Source organism: Salmo trutta, chromosome 18, assembly GCF_901001165.1.
Source record: "Salmo trutta chromosome 18, fSalTru1.1, whole genome shotgun sequence".
Taxonomy (NCBI): domain Eukaryota; kingdom Metazoa; phylum Chordata; class Actinopteri; order Salmoniformes; family Salmonidae; genus Salmo; species Salmo trutta.
Genome location: NC_042974.1, coordinates 34,892,814 through 34,918,287, shown reverse-complemented (window position 1 = coordinate 34,918,287; position 25,474 = coordinate 34,892,814). Strand labels below are relative to the sequence as shown.

The following is a 25,474-nucleotide window of genomic DNA, read 5'->3' as shown; positions in this document are numbered from 1 at the left end:
AGAGATTTTCAGAGATAAAGATACAATACATTTAAAATTAATTTAGCAATTCCTTACTTATTAATTGGATGAAAATAAATAATTTGTCATTATGTAAATTAGACAAGCTTAGTCACATTCACAATTTGCAAACCATAATTGGATTGTGTGGATGCATGCACAGTGGCTACATGCAATAAACTGGAGAACATTAGGGAAATTGAAGAGGTATAAAGTTGAGCAAACTAATCGTTTTGGTGATTAGATATGTGATTAGGGGGGCTGTTAAGTCCTGTGAGGCTCCAGTAATTAAGAAACAATTCCATTTAATGTCCAGTAGAGTGTTGGGGGATGGGTTACATGTACAATCCCCTTGCCTATTCACTGATGTAACAACTGAGGAAGTCTACCATAACTTAACTTTACTTACCATTCAAAATCATATGCCCTGCAGATGCATGGTTCTGAGGATATGACTCGGGAGTAGTCCTGGGTCAGCATACAGCGGTTCCCTGGCCTCCGTTTCATAAAGGTCTGCTTTTCTCCCATCACACATGGCTCTCCCTATCAAACGCATTACATTTCATTACATTGAGTCAATGTTTTTTACAGATCAATAGCCTGAAATTATATGAATGTACAATGTGATTCAGCTGTTTGTGTGTGCGTGTTTGTATGTGTGTACATGCATCTATGTGCTGTGTTCACAGTGACAATAAACAAATATGCCTATCTTGATGTTGGCATCAAATCAATAACTTTCATTATGTACATAACCTTGTTATGTAGGTTCCAAGTCTGATAATCTCCGTCCATGCATCTTCTGCTAAAGATGGCTTTGTAGTCAATCTTTATCAGCTGCCATTCTGAAATACGACTTAAGTGTCCAGTGAAACTTAAATCAACGAAACAAAACATTACGTAAGTTATTAGCCTTATTGTCTTTGTCTCTTGTAAAATGAAGATGTTTCCCAGACGAGTGTGTTGCTGCTGTGGCCCAGACATTCAACGTAAACACATTAACAAAAATAAATAACTTTGCAAACACAGCTATGTGTATAGTACCTCTGGCAAACAAAACATTGTAAATTGAGAAATTAAGTTTAGGTGCTATTTACCCATTCATGCATAATAACAACACTATTTTACTTTCATAAACAGATGACCTGTAACCAAGAATATGAGTTCTTTGTTTACTTAATGTTGACCCAACCCTAACTCCACTTACGTGATGATGTGATTCTCTGGTTGCATAAGAGCTCCATCCAGAAACAAAGGAACCAGAGAGAAACTGTGACGATCCCATTTCTTACCCTCGTCCAGACTTATCCTATTTCACAACACAGGACAGCAAATATTAACATCTGATTAAATACATAATGTAGTTAATTACTATGCTAGTAATGGCATAATTACATGTACACCACCATTTCAAAGGATGTAACTCTCTGGCATCTTTGTAATCTTTGTAAGGTGTGACAATGAAAAGAGTTTAACAGAAAATATTTCTAACCATTTCTACAGAGTCCAAATTCCTAGTGATACCGTTCTTATGACAGTAAGATACATTCTCATCATGGATGATAAATGAAGTACCCATATCAACCTGTTCTCTATGTGGAAAAGTATCCCAACTATGCACTCAATAATAGAACTAATGTTTCACAGGTCTAGGTAAATGTCGAGGGTGACAAAACATAAAAAAGAGATATGACTCACGCTCTAACAATTGAGGGACTTAAATCACCCTTCACAGAACTTAATTGATTGTGACACTGTTTCAGTACGGGGGATATCAAAGTATCTGGTGTGACAGGGTTCCAACAACACAAGGACCCAGGCCCACAAAGGCCCTCAATACTTCAAACCTGGACTTGGCAACATTTGCATAAAAGTAATTTGCGAAAATACCCACGAACAGTGCAAAGCGGTAACATTCTTTGTTGAAAGGATTCTGACAGTTTTGATGTGGTGAGAGAAACAGTTGCAGTTGCTGGAGACAGACATGCCATGCAAATATACCTTGCCAATCAGCATTTCCAAGGCTACATTTAATCGTATGCAACAACAACACCAAAACTGAAATCAGAATTAAATGAACTGTGTCCTTAAATGGGAACATCAACATTAGTCTTTATGCTTTGCACAGCCGTTTCTGTAATCAACTGATAAGGCACATTATAATGCATCTTTACATACAATGAATATCATTATTATACTACCATATACAGTACCTTCAGAAAGTATTCACACCCCTTTACTTTTCCGCATTTTGTTGTGTTACAGCTGAAATGTAGATTTTTTTGTCACTGATCTACACATAATAACCATTAAAACCTGTTGGGGATACCCCTTCCCGTTCAGATCCCGTTAACGGGATTGCTTGACAAGATACAAAGTGCAAAATTCAAAACAGAATAAATCGAATAATTTAAATTCCTCAAACAATCAACTATCTTACACCCTTTGAAAGATAAACATCTCCTTAATCTAACCACGTTGTCCGATTTCAAAAAGGCTTTACTGCAAAAGCATAAAGTTAGATTATGTTAGGACAGTACATTGACAAAATATTACACACAGCTATTTTCAATGCAAAGACAGGTGTCACCAAAAGCAGAAAACCAGCTAAAATGATGCACTAACCTTTGACAATCTTCATCAGATGACACTCCTAGGACATTATGTTAGACAATACATGCATTTGTTGTTCTATCAAGTTCATATTTATATCCAAAAACAGCATTTTACAGTGGCGGTGAAATTCAGAAAATATTTTCCCTCAAATGCTGCCGGTGAACCAGCGCTACAATTTACAAAATTACTATTCGAAAACATTGGTAAATTATAATATTGTCATTCAAAGAATTATAGATTAACATCTCGTGAATGCAACCGCATTGCCAGATTTCAAAATAACTTTACTGGGAAATCACACTTTGCAATAAACGAGGTGCTATGCTCAGAAAAATAGGCTAGGCGATACAGGTTAGCGCCATCTTGGAACCATCTAAAATCAAATATACTATTGTAAATATTCACTTACCTTTGATTATCTTCATCAGAAAGCACTTCCAGGAATCCCAGGTCCACAACAAATGTAGTTTTGTTCGAAAAAGTTAATAATTTATGTCCCAATAGCTCCTTCTTGTTAGCGCGTTCTGTAGGCTACTCAAAATGTACCGAAGGGCGCGGGACTTGTTGCCACGAAAGAGCAAAAAAATAATATTTACGTTCGTTCAAACATGTCAAACGTTGTATAGCATAAGTCTTTAGGGCCTTTTTCAATCAGAACTTCAATAATATTCAAGGCGGACGATTGCATTGTCTTATAAAACGTTTCGGAAAGAAAGGGTCCCCACACGCATGCGCGTCATAGTAGACATGGCCATCCGCCTGTGACCTAGTTTACAGCCTTCTCGTTCGGTCAGTTTTTACAGGAGAAGACTCAAACCACTTTGTAAAGACTGTTGACATCTAGTGGAAGCCTTGGGAAGTGCTAAATGAATCCTAACTCACGGTGTGTTTCATAGGCAAAGTGTTGAAGGTGATTCCACAAATCAGATTTCCACTTCCTGCATGGAATCTTCTCAGGTTTTGGCCTGCCATATGAGTTCTGTTATACCCACAGACACCATTCAAACCATTTTAGAAACTTTAGAGTGTTTTCTATCCAAATCTACTATTTATATGCATATTCTAGTTATTGGGCAGGAGTAGTAACCATATTAAATCTGGTACGTTTTTTATCCGGCCGTGCAAATACTGCCCCCTATCCCCAACAGGTTTTAATGTCAAAGTTTGAATTTTTTGGTAGAACATTTTCCAAATTAATAAAAAATGAAAAGCTGAAATGTCTTGAGTCAACAAGTATTCAACCCCTTTCTTATGGCAAACCTAGATAAGTTCAGGAGTAAAAATGTGCTTAAAAAATGTGTTCAATAGTGGTTAACATGATTTTTTAAATAACTCCCTATCTCTGTACCCCACACATTCAATTATCTGTAAGGTCCCTCAATCGAGTAGTGAATTTTAAGCACAGATTCAACCACAAAGACAGGGTTTTTCAATTTCTCGCAAAGATTTGTTAAGATAAAAAAAAGCAGATGCTGAATATCCCTTTGAGCATGGTGAAGTTATTAATGACGCTTTGGATGGTGTATCAATACACCCAGTCACTACAAAGATATAGGCGTCATTCCTAACTCAGTTGCTGGAGAGGAAGGAAACTGCTCAGGGATTTCAACATTCGGCCAATGGTGATTTTAAAACAGTTACAGAGTTGAATGGTTGTGATATAAGAAAACTGAGGATTGATTAACAACATTGTACATTTACATTTACGTCATTTAGCAGACGCTCTTATCCAGAGCGACTTACAAATTGGTGCATTCACCTTATGATATCCAGTGGAACAACCACTTTACAATAGTACATCTATATCTTTTTTTTTGGGGGGGGGGGGGGGTTAGAAGTATTACTTTATCCTATCCCAGGTATTCCTTAAAGAGGTGGGGTTTCAGGTGTCTACGGAAGGTGGTGATTGACTCCGCTGTCCTGGCGTCGTGAGGGAGCTTGTTCCACCATTGGGGTGCCAGAGAAGCGAACAGTTTTGACTGGGCTGAGCGGGAACTGTGCTTCCGCAGAGGTAGGGGGGCCAGCAGGCCAGAGGTGGATGAACGCAGTGCCCTTCTTTGGGTGTAGGGCCTGATCAGAGCCTGAAGGTACGGAGGTGCCGTTCCCCTCACAGCTCCGTAGGCAAGCACCATGGTCTTGTAGAGAAAGTTGTAGTTATCATAAGTGTCGTGTCTTTGGCCATCATTAAACCTGAAGACAGGTTTATCAAATAACTCTGTAATTATTATTACGTGATTAACCTGTTGGGGCTAGGGGGCAGTATTGACAATTTCTGAAAAAATATCTGCCCATATTAACCTGTTTGGGCTAGGGGGCAGTATTGAGAATTTTGGAAAAAATATGTGCCCATTTTTAACTGCCTCCTACACCAACTCAGAAGCTAGAATATGCATATTATTGTTCAGGTTTGGATAGAAAACACCCTAAAGTTTCTAAAACTTTTTGAATGGTGTCTGTGAGTATAACAGAACTCCTATGGCAGGCAAAAACCTGACAAGGTTTCATGCAGGAAGTGGCCTGTCTGACAAGGAGTCGTGCGTCTTGCATCTGTTTATTGAAATGTAAGGATCTTAGCTGTAACGTGACAATTCCTAGGGCTCCAATAGGCTCTCAGAACCCGCGAAATACCTGAAGGTTGACGAGGCGGCCTCTGGCTGAAACAGATTATCGCCTTTGGTAAGTGGCCGATCAGAGGACCATTGAATGAGGCGCGTGCATGATTCACCCCCGTGGAGAAATTTCATTCGGCTGTTTAGCGCATTGCAGATTCCCGGTCGGAATATTATCGCTTTTCTACGAGATAAATGGCATAAAAATTGGTTTTAAACAGCGGTTGACATGCTTCGAAGTACGGTAATGGAATATTTAGACATTTTTTGTCACGCCATGCGCCATGCGCGAGACCGTGATGTAGCATTCTGATAGTGTCTAGAACTCACGAACAAAACGTCGCTGTTTGGATTTAACGATGGATTATTTGGGACCAAACCTACATTTGTTATTGAAGTAGAAGTCCTGGCAGTGTATTCTGACGAAGAACAAGAAAGGTAATAACATTTTTCTTATAGGAAATGTGATTATGGTGAAGGCTGAACTGGGTGGGTGTCTAAATAGCTAGCCCTGTGATGCCGGGCTATGTACTTAGAATATTGGAAAATGTGCTTCATCCGAAAAGCTATTTTAAAATCGGACATATCGAGTGCATAGAGGAGTAATGTATCTATAATTCTTAAAATAATTGTTATGCTTTTTGTGAACGTTTATCGTGAGTAATTTAGCAAACTGTTAGTAAATTCCCCGGAAGTTTGCGGGGGGTATGCTTTTTCTGAACGTCACATGCTAATGTAAAAAGCTGGTTTTTGATATAAATATGAACTTGATTGAACAAAACATGCATGTATTGTATAACATAATGTCCTAGGTGTGTCATCTGATGAAGATCATAAAAGGTTAGTGCTGCATTTAGCTGTGGTTTGGGTTTATGTGACATGATATGCTAGCTTGAAAAATGGGTGTCTGATTATTTCTGGCTGGGCACTCTCCTGACAATCTAATGTTTTGCTTTCGTTGTAAAGCCTTTTTGAAATCGGACAGTGTGGTTAGATTAACGAGATTCTTGTCTTTAAATAGCTGTAAAATAGTCATATGTTTGAGAAATTGAAGTAATAGTATTTCAAATGATTCAAAAATCGCGCCACTGGATGGAAGTGGCTGTTACGTAGGTGGGACGAATTCGTCCCACATGCGCCAGAGAGGTTAAACTGCCTCCTACTCAAACTCAGAAGCTAGGATATTCATAGTATTAGTAGATTTGGATAGAAAACACTCTGAAATTTCTAAAACCGTTTGAATGGTGTCTGTGAGTAATACAGAACTCATATGGTAAGCAAAAACCTGAGAGAAATCCTACCAGGAAGTGGAAATCTGGATGCTTGGGCTCTCTTCAAGTCATTTGCTATTGAATACACTGTGACGTAGTAATAATTGTGCACTTCCTACGGCTTCCACTAGATGTCGACAGTCTTTACAAAGTTGTTTGAAGCTTCTATGATGAACAGAGCCCGAATGACAAGGAGGCGAAGTTGTTGAGGCAGGGGGTGACATCACTTCTTGGGGCGCGTTCACGAGGGAGGATCCTCCCGTTCCAAAAGCTTTTTCAAGACACAGGAACCATCCAGTTGAAATATTATTGAATCGTCACGTTCTGAAGGCCCTAAAGATTGATGTTTTACAACGTTTGACATGTTTGAACGAACGTAAATACAACTTTTTTTTACTTTTCGTCGCAACATCGTCCGCGCGCTTTCTACACTTGGAGTACCTTACTGGACGCACGAACAACAAGGAGTTATTTGGACATAAATTAAGGACTTTATCGAACAAAACAACATTTGTTGTGGACCTGGGATACCTGGAAGAGCCTTCTGATGAAGATGATCAAAGGTAAAGGAATATTTCTAATGCAATGTATGATTTTAGATGTCCCCAAGATGGCGGCTATCTGTATAGCCTAGTGTATTTTTCTGAGCTCAGTATTCAGATTATTGCAAAGAGTGCTTTCCTCGTGAAGCTTTTTTGAAATCTTTCATAGCGTTTGCATAAAGGAGATGTTCATCTATAATTCTTTGAATGACAGTTCACCGGCAGTATTTGAGGGAAAATGATGTTTTTATATATAAATATGAACTTTATCGAACAAAAAATGCATGTATTGTGTAACATGATGTCCTAGGAGTGTCATCTGATGAAGATCGTCAAAGGTTAGTGCTGCATTTAGCTGTGTTTTGGGTATTTGTGATGCATGCTAGTTGCTTTGAAAATGGCTGTGTGTTTACTTTTGGCAGGGTACTCTCCTAACATAATCTAATGTTTTGCTTTCGCTGTAAAGCCTTTTTGAAATCGGACAACGTGGTTCGATTCAGGAGAGGTGTATCGATAAAATGGTGTAAAATAGTCATATGTCTGAGAAATTGAAGTTATAGCATTGATGAGGTATTTGTATTTCGCGCGACGCGATTCCACCTCGCCCAGACAGGTTAACTGATTAATCGTGTAACTGTAATTAACTAGGAGGTCAGGGCACCAAGGAAAATATTCAGATTACACAGTTATAATTTTCCTAATATAACTGTCAGATATTATAGTATCTGATCGATTATCTTCTGATTTAATGATGTATTTTTACCTCGCGTCAGTCTCATTCCAAACGTCGTAAATTGTTGTTTATCGGCACGAACCCAGTCTTCACTAAGTCATCCATACATCAATTGTCTTAAAATAATTTATTTACTAAACTAGAAAGCATACAAACAGTAGGTATCGTTACAAAGAAATGGTAGAGGAATGCACCCTAGTGGGCTAAACCGGCATGGTGGCTTGTTAGACAAAAGGGGAGTGTGGGTCAGCTGAGAAGACACTACAGAGTTGATAAATATTAACAATTGATATGCTAATCCTTTGCACATGAACGCTCACTCATTCGGGAACAATTGCAATCAATATATATATTTACGCTCAGTGTGTCATCGGGATCCTTGTTGGAGAGTTTGGTTCTGTTGGAGAATTTTGTCCTCGCGTTCTCTCTTGGTTAGAATGGATCTTTCAAAGCGACATTCGTTCATGTCGTTATAGAATGGATGTTTCGTCGGTCTTCGCGTTCAATGATACCGAATTCCTAGCTGCAGACAAGTAATTAATATCAAAGACTTGTTATTATTCGGTATCGATAGTCTAATGGTTTAACCTCTCTAGGGTCGGCGGGACGAAATCGTCCCACCTACGTAACAGCCGGTGGAATCCTGTGGCGCGTTATTCAAATACCTTAGAAATGCTATTACTTCAATTTCTTAAACATATGACTATTTTACAGCATTTTAAAGACAAGACTCTCGGTAATCTAACCACACTGTCCGATTTCAAAAAGGCTTTACAATGAAAGCAAAACATTAGATTATGTCAGCAGAGTACCCAGCCAGAAATAATCAGACACCCATTTTTCAAGCTAGCATATAATGTCACAAAAACCCAGAAGACAGCTAAATGCAGCACTAACCTTTGATGATCTTCATCAGATGACACACCTAGGACATTATGTTATACAATACATGCATGTTTTGTTCAATCAAGTTCATATTTATATCAAAAACCAGCTTTTTACATTAGCATGTGACGTTCAGAACTAGCATACCCCCCGCAAACTTCCGGTGAATTTACTAACACTTTACTAAATTACTCACGATAAACGTTCACAAAAAGCATAACAATTATTTTAAGAATTATAGATACAGAACTCCTCTATGCACTCGATATGTCCGATTTTAAAATAGCTTTTTGGTGAAAGCACATTTTGCAATATTCTAAGTAGATTGCCCGGCATCACAGGGCTAGCTATTTAGACACCCAGCAAGTTTAGCCTTCACCAAACTCCGATTTACTATTAGAAAAGTTTGATTACCTTTGGTGTTCTTCGTCAGAATGCACTCCCAGGACTTCTACTTCAATAACAAATGTTGGTTTGGTCCCAAATAATCCATAGTTATATCCAAACAGTGGCGTTTTGTTCGTGCGTTCAAGACACTATCCGAAAGGGTAAAGAAGGGTGACGAGCACGACGCATTTCGTGACAAAAAATTCGAAATATTCCATTACCGTACTTCGAAGCATGTCAACCGCTGTTTAAAATCAATTTTTATGCCATTTTTCTCGTAAAAAAGCGATAATATTCTGACCGGGAATCTGCGTTTAGGTAAAAAGACGAAAGAAAATAAAGCACTGGGTCGACTTGTCCACGCACCTAAGCCCATTGTCCTCTGATCGGCCACTTGCCAAAAGCGCAAATGTGTTTCAGCCTGGGGCTGCCTCGATATCATTCAGCTTTTTCCCGGACTCTGAGAGCCTATGGGAGCCGTAGGAAGTGTCATGTTACAGCAAAGATCCTCAGTCTTCAATAAACAGAGACAAGAAGAACAAGATCTTGTCAGAGAGGGCACTTCCTGTAAGGAATCTTCTCAGGTTTTTGCCTGCCATATGAGTTCTGTTATACTCACAGACACCATTCAAACAGTTTTAGAAACTTTAGGGTGTTTTCTATCCAAAGCCAATAATTATATGCATATTCTAGTTACTGGGTAGGAGTAGTAACCAGATTAAATCGGGTACGTTTTTTATCCGTCCGTGTAAATACTGCCCCCTAGCCCTAACAGGTTAACCATGTGGTATGGTTAAAGTTCAGTAGAGGGATGCATGGTCAAACCTATTAGCCAACTCGTAATGGAGTGGAGGCCTGGTCTAAAGAAAGAAACCCTGGGTGGGGGTTCATGTACTGAACGTAGAAAAGGCTGTCACATGACGCCTTGTCCTGTCTGTGTCCCTGGGGGTGTGCCGGGGACTTGGTAAAACTTTAAACAGAAAATACAATTCTCTCACATTAACATCTTACAAGCATCCAAACATATTCCAAATAGGTTTATCCTCATTCATTAATTTTATACAACCATTAGATGTAAGTCTCATCGCTGAGGCTAGTATATAACCTTATTATGGTAATATGGCCGTATTGTCTCTCATGAGTTTCACAACACTGTACCAAACGGACCAGTTCGTAGCTGGATTCTTCACCGATCTTTTAGACCTTCTCCAGAACATAAATGTTGTTCGGTTCCCCCGTCCTGTGAGGTGGAAGAATTCCTTTGTCTCTCTATGAAACCACTCTGTCTCAACACTGTGGCCATGAGGCAGGACATTCCCTTTGGAATTTACGACCGCCTTCTGACCACAGCAGCCTGGGTGTAGGAGACAGAGAGAGATGGTGCAGAAGTAGGGGGATGGTGCAGGGAGGAGGGGGTCAACTGTGCTCGCTGTACTCAAAGAGGGCAACGTAATGACATAAGAAAGGAGGACCAAGGCACTCTTCATATAATTAATTAAAATGTCTTTATTTGTATGGCATGTTCAATAGAAATAAAGTTTAAAAATCCGACGCATTTCGGCTGCATGGCCTTCGTCAGGGTGTACAAATAAATGTACTTCTTGTTCTGACAGTAGTAATATCTAACAAGTAATCTAACAATTTCACAACAACTAACTTATACACACAAGTGTAAAATAATGAATAAGAATATGATGGCCGAACCACATAGGCAAGATGAAGTAGATGGTATAGAGTACAGTATATACATATTAGATGAGTAATGTAGGGTATGTAAACATTATATCAAATGTCATTGTTTAAAGTGGCTAGTGATACATATATTACATCCAATTGTTTATTATTAAAGTGGCTAGAGATGAGTCAGTATGTTGGCAGCAGCCACTCAATTTTAGTGATGACTGTTTAACAGTCTGAAGGCCTTGAGATAGAAGCTGTATTTCAGTCTCTCGGTCCCCGCTTTGATGCACCTGTACTGACCTCGCCTTCTAGATGATAGCGGGGTGAACAGGCAGTGGCTCAGGTGGTTGTTGTCATTGATGATCTTTTTGGCCTTCCTGTGACATCGGGTGGTGTAGGTGTCCTGGAGGGCAGGTAGTTTGCCCCCAGTGATGCGTTGTGCAGACCTCACTACCCTCTGGAGAGCCTTACGGTTGTGGGCGGAGCAGTTGCCGTAGCAGGCGGTGATACAGCTCGACAGGATGCTCTCGATTGTGCATCTGTAAAAGTTTGTGAGTTTCTTCAGCCTCCTGAGGTTGAAGAGGCGCTGCTGCGCCTTCTTCACCACGCTGTCTGTGTGGGTGGACCATTTCAGTTTGTCCGTGATATGTACGCCGAGGAACTTAAAACTTTCCACCTTCTCCACTACTGTCCCGTTGATGTGGATAGGGGGCTGCTCCCCGATCATCTCCTTTTTTTGTTGACATTGAGTGTGAGGTTATTTTCCTGACACCGCACTCCGAGGGCCCTCACCTCCTCCCTGTAAGCCGTCTTGTCGTTGTTGGTAATCAAGCCTACCACTGTAGTGTCGTCTGCAAACTTGATGATTGAGTTGGAGGCATGCATGGCCACGCAGTCGTGGGTGAACAAGGAGTACAGGAGAGGGCTGAGAACTCACCCTTGTGGGGCCCCAGTGTTGAGGATCAGCGGGGTGGAGATGTTGTTTCCTACCCTAACCACCTGGGGGCGGCCCATCAGGAAGTCCAGGACCCAGTTGCACAGGGCGGGGTCGAGACCCAGGGTCTCGAGCTTAATGACGAGTTTGGAGGGTAATATAGTGTTAAATGCTGAGCTGTAGTCGATGAACATCATTCTTACATATGTATTCCTCTTGTCCAGATGGGTTAGGGCAGTGTGCAGTGTGATTGCGATTGCGTCGTCTGTGGACCTATTGGGGCAGTAAGAAAATTGGAGTGGGTCTAGTGTGTCAAGTAGGGTGGAGGTGATATGGTCCTTGACAAGTCTCTCAAAGCACTTCATGATGACGGAAGTGAGTGCTACGGGGCGATAGTCATTTTGCTCATTTACCTTGGCTTTCTTGGGAAAAGGAACAATGGTGGCCCTCTTGAAGCATGTGGGAACAGCAGACTTGGATAAGGATTGATTGAATATGTCCATAAACACACTAGCCAACTGGTCTGCGCATGCTCTGAGGACGCGGCTAGTGATGCCGTCTGGGCCGGCAGCCTTGCGAGGGTTAAAACGTTTAAATGTTTTACTCATGTTGGCAGCAGTGAAGGAGAGCCTGCAGGTTTTGGTAGCGGGCCGTGTTGGTGGCACTGTAATGTCCTCAAAGTGAGCAAAGAAGTTGTTTAGTATGTCTGGGAGCAAGACATCGTGGTCCGCGACGGGGCTGGTTTTCCTTTTGTAGTCCGTGATTGACTGTAGACCCTGCCACATACCTCTCATGTCTGAGCCGTTGAATTGCGACTCTACTTTGTCTCTATACTGACGCTTAGCTTGTTTGATTGCCTTGCAGAGGGAATAGCTACACTGTTTGTATTCGGTCATATTTCCGGTCAATTTGCCCTGATTAAAAGCAGTGGTTTGCGCTTTCAGTTTTGCACGAATGCTGCCATCAATCCACGGTTTCTGGTTGGGGAATGTTTTAATAGACGTTGTGGGTACAACATCACCGATGCACTGGCTAATAAACTCGCTCACCGAATCAGCGTATTCATCAATGTTATTGATGACGCTATGCGGAACATATCCCAGTCCATGTGATCGAAGCAATCTTGACGCGTGGAATCCGATTGGTCAGACCAGCGTTGAACAGACCTGAGTATGGGCGTTTCCTGTTTCAGTTTCTGTCTATAGGTTGGGAGCAACAAAATGGAGTCGTGGTTAGATTTTCCGAACGGAGGGCGAGGGAGGGCTTTGTATGCGTCGCAGAAGTTAGAATAACAATGATCCAGGGTTTTGCCAGCCCGGGTTGCGCATTCGATATGCTGATAAAATTTAGGGAGCCTTGTTTTCAGATTAGCCTTGTTAAAATCCCCAGTTACAATAAATGCAGCCTCAGGATATGTGGTTTCCAGTTTACATAGAGTCCAATGCAGTTCTTTCAGGGCCGTCGATGTGTCTGCTTGGGGGAAGGATATACACGACTGTGATTATGATCGAAGAGAATTCTCTTGGTAGATAATGCGGTCGGCATTTGTTTGTAAGGAATTCTAGGTCAGGTGAACAAAAGGACTTGAGATCCTGTATGTTGTTACGATCACACCACATCTCGTTAATCATAAGGCATACACCCCCGCCCTTCTTCTTACCAGAGAGATGTTTGTTTCTGTCGGCGCGATGCGTGAAGAAACCAGGTGGCTCTACCGACTCTGATGACGTTCCTCAATTGAGACATTTTTCCATGAAATAAAGAACGTTATAATCTCTGATGTCTCTCTGGAAGGCAACCCTTGCTCGGATTTCGTCTACTTTGTTGTCAAGAGACTGGACATTGGCGAATAGTATTCTCGGGAGCGGTGCGCGATGTGCCCTTCTACGGAGCCTGACCAGAAGACCGCTCCGTCTGCCCCTTCTGTGGCGCCGTTGTTTTGGGTCGCCGGCTGGGATCCGATCCATTTTCCTGGGTGGTGGACCAAACAGAGGACCAGCTTCGGGAAAGTCGTATTCCTGGTCATAATGTTAGTGAGTTAACGTTGCTCTTATATCCAATAGTTCCTCCCGGCTGTATGTAATAAAACTTAAGATTTCCTGGGGTAACAATGTAAGAAATAACACATAAAAAAAAAAAAAATACTGCATAGTTTCCTAAGAACGCGAAGCGAGGCGGCCATCTCTGTCGGCGCCGGAAGTATGATGCTTGCAACAAGGAACTCAAGTAATAATTGCAAAAGATGTGGCAAAGAAATGTACTTTTTGTCCTGAATACAAAACATTATGTTTGGGACAAATCCAACACAAACACATCACTGAGTACCACTCTTCATATTTTCAAGCATAGTACTGTGTCTGCTTGTCATCAGCAAGGACTGGGTCTGCTTGTCATTGGCAAGGACTAGGGAGTTATCCGAGACAAAATTACACAAAATAATGCAAACCAGGAAAACCTGGTTCAGTCTTCTTTCCAATATACACTGGGAGATGAATTCACCTTTAAGCAGGACAATAACCTAAATCACAAAGCCAAATCTATACTGGAGTTGCTTACCAAGACACCATTGAATGTTCCTGAGAGGCCTAGTTACAGTTTTGACCTAAAGTGGCTAGAAAATCTATGGCAAGACATGCAAATGGTTTCTAGCAATGATCAACAACCAACTTGATGGAGCTTCAATTATTTTTTGAAGAATAATGAGCAAATATTGTACAATCCAAGTGTGCAAAGCTCTCAGACTTACCCAAAAAGGCTCACAGCTGTAATTTTCTGCCAAAGGTGTTTCTAACATGCATTGTATAAAGGGAGTTAATAGTTATCTAATCAAGATATATTACTGTTTTATTTTTCATAAATGTTTAATAAATATTAGAATTGTTATTCTACATTTGGGAGTATTAAATTCATTTTTATCCCACTTTGCAACAACAAAACGTGGAAAAAGTCAAAGGGTGTGAATACTTTCTGAAGGCACTGTACTCTACAGTATAATTACAATGAACATACCATATGTGCCGGATGGGTACTGTTGCAACTAAAGACACTGCAACTAAAGCACCTCCATTGTCAAGAAACCAAACACCAAGTTCTTCTTCAAATATCTAATAAAAAGTAGAAGACAATAAACATATGATTTCCATCAATAGTTTTTCATATTCATAATGCATATTTAGGAAAAACGGACTCTAGTTGGAGCCCATTTGAGGCAAAGATGGGTCTCACCTGTCTCCAGGTATTGCCGGCATCAGATGTTATAAACATTCCAAGGTTAGTGGAGGACAGCTCTGTACCAATGTTGCCTGGAAAAAAAGAAAATCTGAATTCATATACCGGTATATTTGCATAGTAAAGATACATATTTGCAAAGAAAATAAACGATCATAACATTTTCATAGCTATGCAGCTCCTTTTATTTTATTTTAGACTGCCACCAGTCATTGGAGGACTTGATCCCATTATGAACACTTTTATTGATCTGTATTCTATTTGAAGATTTTTCAAATTTCAACAGTACCACAGATAAAAGCTTGCACAACGTTAACAGCTGTGCCTGTCTTTACAATTTTGTTGCTAGAACTCAAATATCATGCAGTATAAACCTTTTCGGCTTCTGTCCTACCTGTGGCTACGATGATCCCTGGTGCTGAGTCCTTACTGAAGATGCGTCCAGGCAGGTAAGGGTTCACAGGCATATCCAGGTGCAGATGCAGAGAACAAAATGGCTGCCAAAACAAACACAATGGATTCCATTTAGACATAGGCCTAAACAGTGGCGACCCGTTTTTCAGGGCCTTTCTTGAGTAAGGCAGCTCCAAAATGCAGGTGTTTCTGTGCTGGTGGGGCTGCCAGCGGAAAATACAGAGCATAGGGGTTGGTAATATTCTCTAGTTGCGCCATGATTGGCTCAGTGTTCTGTCACTCATGGGGACACTACATCACCGCAAAATCTACGGGTAGAGCTAAAAACTTCAAGCCCCATGGGTGCTGCCATTGAGTTACATTAGAAGTGCCCATCGAAGAAGGCTCAAGATAATTGGCCACAGATAAAATTAAGTCAAATCACGTTCTATAGTAGCTTTGATTATACTTCCAAAATCTTAGCTAGCAAGCTAGCAGTCATCATCAAGCTACCAGACAATCTACTGGCAAATCCTTTTCAACCCTTGTCATATGAAGATAAATAATGAAGAGAAATCATAGATAAAGCAAATCGGTACTCGTTGGCCATTGGACAAAAACATTACACAACAAGTTGGAAATCGCAAATTCAACAATGATTGGTTTAGAAGGAATCAGTGGCTAACTGCAAGCAATTACTAGCCTGCTATTCAGTGGAGTGGGTGTGTGGTCCAAGTGTCTCTTTTCCAAGCTTAAAAGAATAAACATTCAACATTGGCCATGCTGTCAATCCAGCATGACTTCTGCCGCACTCAAAACAACTGGAAACTCGGAACTAGGAAATCTCAGATTTCAATGAATTCAAGACAACTGGGAACTGGGGAAAAAAATAGCTCCGACTGGGAAAATACATTTTGAATGGTCATCCAACTCAGAATTGAAAGTCGGGAACTCAGGCCTCTTTCTAGAGCTCCGACCTGAAGATCACTGACGTCATCATGATTCAACCTTGTTTTTTTCAGAGTTGGCAGTTGTCTTGAAAGCACCATAAATTCAGAGAATGACAGACTTTGATGACAAAATATGCCCACAAAGGACTGCCGCGCCTGTTCCTGTTCAAGTGAGCACAGCACAACAAGGTGAGTCCAAAAATGTATTGTGCCCTACCAAGCAAAAAGGCAGTAACTGCTCATTTGGTCTAAAATGAGTTGTCATTTTTGCAACATTAAATACATGCTTAATCATGTGTACAAGTATCCTGCCTCTATTGTATTGTGTTTTAGTGAAAATGGGGGTCATATTAGCAGTAACTGTACTAGGTTACTGTGAAACCAAGGTAAATAAAAGCAATTTTTCTCAGTTCCACGCTATGAGCAGTTACTGCCTTTTTGCTTGGTAGGGCAGTATTGTATGCCCTACCATTGTAATACTAAGCATACTGTATGTTGTGTAGCAAGCTGTTAGTAACCCATGTACATCACCCTAAGAATTTTGTCATTGTCCCCCTTATAATTTAGCCTATTGTTCTGACTTGGTGGTGAACATGTAGCCTATAGCGCTGTTTTAGAGAAATGTAATCATTGAATATTGTAAGAGCTTTCATTGTCTGCTTACCTGCCCCATTTATTTATCCTACCATTCTGACTTGGTGTACAGGGAGAATACTGTAAAAAATGGCCCATGTTCTGAGTTCTGTCACCGTACATTTCAAAAGTGCTGAACAAATAGTTATTGACTATGTCCATCCTAGCTCGCTCATTAACGTTTTATTCGAAATTACGGATTTCCGCTTATCCGCTCGTCGTCCCCTTACGCTATAGATTGTACATCTCAATTGTCAGTAAAAACAAAATTTGTTTAAGCAAGTCAACCATATCAGTTGTAAATTAGGCTTAATGAACTGTTTCGCTGCCAGACAAGGCTCTGCTGATAGCCAGGTGTGGCAGTGGTAAGGTGTTGGGTCTGCTGTTGGGAAAGCTTTATGTAGGCCCTAACAGTTTGTGGGTACCGTTTGTCACCGTTATAGTGCAATTAATGTATTGTTTAGTGTTGTGTTGTGTAGTGGCTTTGCTGGCATGCGTCAAAACATATATACTGTATATATTTTTTGGGCCCACCAAGATTTACATGCTAAAATCGCCACTGGGCCTAAACCAAGACATCAAATAAAATGCATCTTATAAGGATCTATACTAGGTATACAAAAGATTAGGAACACCCTTCCCACCCTCCCTTTAGCATTTCACAGGGATGCTGGCCCATGTTGACTCCAATGCCTCCCACAGTAGTGTCAAGTTGGATTGATGTCCTTTGAGTGGTGGACCATTCTTGATACACATGGGAAACTGTCGAGCGTGAAAACCCAAGCTGTGTTGCAGTTCTTTACACAAACCGGTGCGCCTGGCATGTACTACCATGCCTAGTTCAAAGGCACTTCAATATTTTGTCTTTCCTATTCACCCTCTGAATGGCACACATACACAATTGTCTCAAGGCTTAAACATCCTTCTTTAACTTGTCTCTTCCCCTTCATCTACACTGATTGAAGTGTATTTAACAAGTGACATCAATAAGGGATCATAGCTTTTACCTGGATTCACCTGGTCAGTCTATTTCATGGAAAGAGAAGGTATCCTTAATGTTTTGTATACTCAGTGTATAACTGACTCATTTATATATGACTCTGTGTTCAAACTAATCTCTTTGAAAAGGAAGTTTGCAAAGGCCATTTATGAAACAAATCAACATTTTAATATTTTTCACCAACAGAGTTAAACTGGCTACAAAGGACATTGGAGCTGGCTGTTCCATTCTGAAGCAAACAAGCCATGGAATTCATTTTTTTTATCCAAGGTGCAAAGACTAATCTGACCAAATTGCTTCATTTACTGATACATCTAAATTACTAATGTCTCTGATGTAATTCCCCCAGAGGGGAGGCAATTTGTATGACAGACAAAAACATTATTATTATCAAGGCACAAGGCGAGACCCGATTGCAGACACAGGAGGCAGATGGTTGGAGTCATACAATGTTTATTAATCCAAAGGGGTAGGCAAGAGAATGGTCGTGGACAGGCAAAAAGGTAAAAACCAGATCAGAGTCCAGGAGGTACAGAGTGGCAGACAGGCTCGTGGTCAGGCAGACGGGTACAAAGTCCAGAAACAGGCAAGGGTCAAAACCGGGAGGACTAGAAATAGGAGAATGCAAAAAGCAGGAGAACGGGAAAAATGCTGGTTGACTTGGAAACATAAAGACGAACTAGCACAGAGAGACAGGAAACAGGGATAAATACACTGGGGAAAACAAGCGACACCTGGAGGGGTGGAGACAATAACGAGGACAGATGACACTGATCAGGGTGTGACAATTATACACATTTTTCCTCTCAAATCCAATAAAATTGTATTGCTCACATACAAATGGTTAGCAATGTTAATGTGAGTGTAGCGAAATGCCTGTGCAGGTAGCAGGTAAGGTGGAGGTGATATGATCCTTGACTTGTCTCTCAAAGCACTTTATGATGACTGAAGTGAGTGCTACGGGGCGATAGTCATTTAGTTCAGTAATATTTGCCTTCTTGAGTACAGGAACAATGGCCATCTTGAAGCATGTGGGGACAGCAGACTGGCATAGGGAGTGATTGAATATGTCCGTAAACACACCAGCCAGCTGGTCTGCGCATGCTCTGAGGACGCGGCTAGGGATGCCGTCTGGGCCAACAGCCTTGCGAGGGTTAACACGTTTAAATGTCTTACTCACGTCGGCCACGGAGAAGGAGAGGGGGGTTCCGCAGTCCTCGGTGGCACTGTATTATCCTCAAAGCGGGCAAAGAAGGTGTTTAGTTTGTCTGGAAGCAAGATGTCGGTGTCTGTGACATGGCTGGTTTTCTTTTTCTAGTCCGTAATTGCCTATAGACCCTGCCACATACGTCTCGTGTCTGAGCCATATTATACATTCTTTTAAAAATGCATAATATGTGCTTTTTATGTTAACTCGCTTTTCATATAAAAAAAATAGATTTTTTCAATGAATATCAAACATATCTAACACAGATCACCATGGGGCACTGTCTAACTGCCATTTACTGTAATGTAACTTTCATTAGGGTGATGTATTTACAGTGATTAAGTTGTCAAATTGAAATATTTGAGGTTAATGTAGATTTTGAACTGCTTGATGGACTGGAATGTATTGAACTACACGTCTAGGATGAGATTCCCCTACCAACCCTTTGCCTGACAATGTAGAAAAGTAAAAGGTAAAACTGATTAGAGACCAGGCAACTGCCATGAACAACTCTTACTATTAAATCAACAAGCTTCCGGTGGGTTAAAACATTTGATGAATGAATACTTTAAGAAGCAGTATCATCCACCCCAATGACTTCAGCTCACCAGGATGCAGTGCAGACTGTTTCCAGCCACATCGGTGTTAGGGGCTTGCAGAAGGTCCCAGGTCTGACCCTTGTTATAGGTAATGAAAGTCTTCACCTCATGGTCCACCAATTTGTTGGCAAAAAATATGCCGTTTATTCCTTCTACCTAGAATGACAATAAGCCAAACAGATTAAAGAAAAGCGACATCACATTGAGAGAGTGTATATCATTATTTTAAACAACTTGGTTATGGTTATGAAAAGTCCTTGCACTATGCAAAAATACAGCGGAGATTAAATCATACATAGGAATTGTGCCTTCAGAGGTACCAAACAAACGGTACTTAACATAGTAAAATGGTTTAACTAAGAGCGCCTTATGGAGATCCTTCCACAGGGAGAGTGTCTTACATACACATATAGTAGATGTACCTTATACATGTCGACCAGTAAATTTCCACCTTGCTCTCTTCTGGTCCTGAGGTTCTCTAAAGACAGAGTGAAGTAGACCCCTGGAGAGTCTGAGATATACAGGCTGTAGGTGTAATTCTGGTTCCACTCCTGTACAGCCGCAAACACCTGCTTCTTATCTGTACTGATGATGTGCATGTCCTGTTAGATGAGAGAGAGAGCATGGAAGGGTGAATAGACAGGCGGGTAGATAGAGACAAATTAAGAGTTTCATTCCAAAACACTATACATACATTTTCAGAAATGTTAGTAAATTAGCTTTTATTGTTTAAAGAAAATATGAATTGGTGTGATTGGTGTGTCTTTTCACAATGTAATTGTGGCATGGGGTTGTTCAATGACAAACATGCATTTGTAAAAAATCTAACATTTGATTGGTTTCATTTCAGAGAGACAAATAATCATGTTTTTTTGCTAAATTCCATATATATGCCTCACTCTCAGATAAATAAGTATTACTGCTAGGCTTTACAAAGTGAAATTTAACAAATAACACACATTTTTATAAAGAACTGTACAAATGACTTCAATATTGTGACATCAATACTTAACATTTTTTGAAAAAATAATATAGTATAGTAATATGAGATCTGTGTGTAAAACATTTACATTTGAGACATTTAGCAGATGCTCTTATCCAAAGTCAATTACAGTAATTCCATTCATCTTAAAATAGCTAGGAGAGACAACCACATATCACAGTGAAATTTACAGAATACGAACATTCCATTCCAGCTAAACAATGGATATATAGCGTTTTGCAAAAAAAATAAGAATCATATGAATCTAAAATCTATTAATTTAAAATCTGAGAGCAGTATTTTATAAACACACAATAAGATACCCATAAGCTATAATTTCCAATAAATAAGAACCCACAAATGTGAAAAATTAGCGGATATAGTGTTTTGAAAATAAACTCTCTAAATAGACAGTCATACAGATGGATGGAGCTAAATATACTGTAGAGCAACAGAGATAAATAACAAGTGAGAGACTATCCATCGTCTGTGTGCTTCAAGATGAGCAGCATTCTGTCTCCACAGACAGCAGTGTACCTCAGAGTAAGTAAAGGGAGGCTTCAGAAATGAAAATGTCCTCAACCTGCTGCTGTATTTATTGCAAGGTGTATTTGGGTAGTGTGATGCTTACCTTGGGAAGACAGTATTTGGGTAGTTGAATTTGTTTGAATGATTCCCTCATATAGGACACAAAGTAACTCGCCTGACCTGAATTGGTAACCTGTAGAAGAAAAAAAGGTCTTGCTTCAATAGCTCTTGTGGGCGAGTAAGCACAATTCTCGCTTGTAAAGTTAAAATTTGATTAAGTATGTTAAAATCATCGATGTTTCAGGCATGCTGGCGTTCATTAGAATTAATCCATTTGAAATGTCACTGATTTTAACACACCCATTTCATTTTACTCCACCTCGACTTAAGATCGTGGAAACACTGACTCACCCCACAGAAGAACTCTAGTCTTTTTCAGACCTACATCATTGGAATGAAACTACCTTCTGGAAGTCGAAAACTAGGTAAAACTTAAATCCCGTTCAGGTAAGTCGGGTTTAGACACTTCATTACAATAATTAAAACAAATATAATGTGGAAATCAATTTCAAATCAGGAACATTTTCATAATTTATGGACTTGATGCTACAACACATAGAAGGCAATACAAGTTTATACAAAGACATCCAAATGACATACCACTGTTTTTACGATTACTTTAGAAATAGTTGTGTCCTCTAAATGTGTATTAGATGTCCTGCTAGCACCAAACACACTACATTAGAGCATCCGGATGACTGTGTGATCACGCTGTCCGTAGCCAATGTGAGTAAGACCTTTAAATAGGTCAACATTCATAAGGCCGCAGGGCCAGACAGATTACAAGGGTGTGTACTCTGAGCATGCGCTGACCAACTGGCAAGTGTCTTCAATAACATTTTCAACCTGTCCCTGACCAAGATTGTAATACCAACATGTTTCAAGAAGACCACCATAGTCACTGTGACCAAGAACACCAAGGTAACCTGCCTAAATGACTTCCGACCCGTAGCACTCACGTCTGTAGCCATGAAGTGCTTTGAAAGGCTGGTCATGGCTGACATCAACACCATTATCGCAGAAACCCTAGACCAACTCCAATTTGCATACCGCCCCAACAGATCCACAGATGATGCAATTCTATTGCACTCCACACTGCCCTTTCACACCTGGACAAAATGAACACCTATGTGAGAATGCTATTCATTGACTACATTTCAGTTTTCAACACCATAGTGCCCTCAAAGCTCATCACTAAGCTAAAGACCATGGGACTAAACACCTGCCTCTGCAACTGGATCCTGGACTTCCTGACGGGCCGTCCCCCAGGTGGTAAGGGTAGGTAACAACACATATGCCACGCTGATCTTCATGGGGGCCCCTCAGGGGTGCGTGTTCAGTCCCCTCCTGTACTCTCTGTTCATCCATGACTGCATGGCGAAGCACGACTCCAACACAATTATTAAGTTTGTCGACGATACAACAGTGGTAGGCCGATCACCGACAATGATCACCGACAATGATGAGACCTCTCCCTCAACGTGATCAAGACAAAGGAGAGGATCATGGACTACAGGAAAAGAAGGGCCGAGCACGCCCCCATTTTCATCGACGAGGCTGTAGTGGAGCAGGTTAAGAGCTTCAAGTTCCTTGGTGTCCACATGGTCCAAACACACCAAGACAGTTGTGAAGAGGGCATGACAATGGCTATTCCCCCTCAGGAGACTGAAAAGATTTGGCATGGGTCCTCAGATCCTCAAAAAGTTCTATAGCTGTACCATCGAGAGCATCCTGGCTGTTGCATTACCGCCTGGTATGGCAACTGCTCGGCCTCTGACCGCAAGGGACTACAGAGGGTAGTGTGAATGGCCCAGTACATCACTGGGTCCAAGTTTGCTGCCATCCAGGACCTCTATACCAGGCGGTGTCAGAGGAAGGCTTGAAAAATTGCCAAAGACTCCAGCCACCCCAGTCATAGAATGTTCTCTCTGCTACCGCACGGCAAGCGGTACCAAAGAGCCAAATCTAGGTCCAAAAGGATTCTTAAAAACCTCTTAAGAATCGTACCCTTTCTTAAATTTTCGCCTAAAATGACATACCCAAATCTAACTGCCTGTAGCTCAGAACCTGAAGCAAGGATATGCATTTTCTTGATACCATTTGAAAGGAAACACTTTGAAGTTTGTGGAAATGTGAAATTAATATAGGAGAATATAACACATTAGATCTGGTAAAAGATAATACAAACAGAAAAACATGCGTTTAATTATATATATTTTTAATCATCTTTGAAATGCAAGAGAAAGGCCATAATGTATTATTGCAGTTTAAGGACAATTTAGATTTGTATTCAAAGCAGTATGTGTGCAAAGTTTCAGATTGATCCAGTGAAGCATGGAAATACTGGACAATATTTTGTGTGAAGTCTGCCCAAATGTGCCGCATTGATCAATTGATACATTTTCAAGTACATAACTATAGAGAACAAACTAAAATTATATGGCAATACAAAATGTAAGTTTATACACTCCCAGGAATGTCATACATGATGGATCATTAGCTTTATACACTAACTTTCACACATCTAGATGGCCGGGAGTGGTGGGTGTGGAGCCAGAGACAGCAGGGGTTCAAACTGTAGAACCCAGTTCCTACATTTTAATATAAAAATGAATTTTATCAAACAAAACTATGCTACATTTTATCTCTAGGACACTCAGGATGACAAATCAGAGCAGGATTACTGAATGTAAATGGATTATATACCTTCAGAGGTGAATGTATCAAACCAGTTGCCGTGATAAATTTGTTGTTGTTATGCACTCTCCTCAAAAAATAGCATGGCATTTTTTCACTGTAATAGCTACTGTAAATTGGACAGTGCAGTTAGATTAACAACAATGTAAGCTTACTGCCCATATAAGACATGTCTATGCCCTGGAAAGTTTTCTGTTACTTACAGCTATCATGCTAATCCCATTAGCACACATTAGCTCAACCGTCATTGGGACACACATCCTGTAGAGGTTAACAGCTTCTACACCCAAGCCATAAAACTCCCGAACAGCTAACCAAACGGCTACCCAAACTATTTACATTGACCCCCCGTCATAGGGACACCCATCCTGTAGAGATGAACAGCTGCTACACCCAAGCCATAAGACTCCTGAACAGGTAACCAAATGGCTACCCGAACAAAACAGCTCTAATGGAATAATCTAATCTATCAATGAACTGCATTCTCCCAGGACAGATTTCTGAGGATGTTGCACTTGGCTGTTCCTTCTCCCCAAAGAGACATTCGGGAGGTGTTGAAGACTGCTTATTTTGTTGTAGTCCAATCGATAACCTCATTACTCTTTGTCAAGTTAAATCCAACTGCCCCAAGCAATGAAAGTCACTAGAAAGTAATCTGTACCGCCACAGTTACCTGCAACGAGTCAGCTGTGTCCAACTGGGCTATTTTCAGCAAAATCTATGATGCTGGGGTCAGGTCCATCTCAGCTCCAATTCGATTCAGGCATTGTATTGGATAATTATTTATGACCCAGACAGTTACTAATTATTTAGAATATTTTGTTCATTAAATAATATTTTCAATTAAATCCCTGAATTGATAGAGTTGAAACAAATAGACTCACCACCGTACAATCCTACCATTTATCTACATACTCACAAAGATGATTTTTACAGGCAAGATGCAGCATTCATCATAAACACCACATCACATATCTGATATCTGTCTCATTCCAAACTAAAAGAGAACATTTGCAGAAAACTTACTGTGTCTTTTAAGTCTCAGCAAACCATTTCAACATCATATTATTAAATAATGTTACACTATGATTGAACCTGAACCCTCATTAGCACTGCAAAACTGTTTAAATTGATGAACAGCAACGCTGACAAAGAAAAACAGACAACTTTAAATGGAAATCAATGGCAACAGGAGAGAGTGATAATTAAATCAGTAATAATGATACACAATGCCTAACGCCAGCCAACTTCATGTCATCCTTGTTGGCAATAATGACAGCAAACTCCATACAGATTCACTGCCCGATTACAAGAAAAGCCTTCGGCAGACGTGATAACGTTTTTCAGTAGACAGAAAATCCTTCAACATCATAGGCAGCTTGGACAATAGAAAATCAAGACATAAGTGCAGCAGGTGTTTGGAAGGAATGCCATTTTGTAGACTTCAGTGGTACAACACAGATTGGATGCGGCAGAAAACCAGTTCACAGAAACACGGAAGCCTTTTGTGAACACTTAAAATGCGCTGCAGTAATTGATA

General features: G+C 40.5%; 1 protein-coding gene across 4 annotated transcripts in view; it reads right to left on the bottom strand.

Annotated features, from left to right (window-relative positions):
• Window positions 1-25,474, bottom strand: part of LOC115153225 (VPS10 domain-containing receptor SorCS3) — a 116,970-nt gene that overhangs the window by 6,555 nt on the left and 84,941 nt on the right. For 3 of the 4 annotated variants that reach the window (XR_003867663.1, XM_029698437.1, XM_029698438.1), the window contains exons 8-16: window positions 21,281-21,370; window positions 20,090-20,269; window positions 19,677-19,823; window positions 15,280-15,382; window positions 14,883-14,959; window positions 14,667-14,761; window positions 1,208-1,309; window positions 757-874; window positions 410-543 (exon numbers count right to left, since the gene is read on the bottom strand). Coding sequence is in view for 3 of the 4 variants with exons in the window: in XM_029698437.1 (XP_029554297.1) it covers window positions 410-543; window positions 757-874; window positions 1,208-1,309; window positions 14,667-14,761; window positions 14,883-14,959; window positions 15,280-15,382; window positions 19,677-19,823; window positions 20,090-20,269; window positions 21,281-21,370 (1,046 nt within the window). In the remaining variant the exon portion in view is untranslated. The remainder of the gene's footprint in view (window positions 1-409; window positions 544-756; window positions 875-1,207; window positions 1,310-14,666; window positions 14,762-14,882; window positions 14,960-15,279; window positions 15,383-19,676; window positions 19,824-20,089; window positions 20,270-21,280; window positions 21,371-25,474) is intronic. The other variant, XM_029698439.1, reaches the window with a different exon arrangement.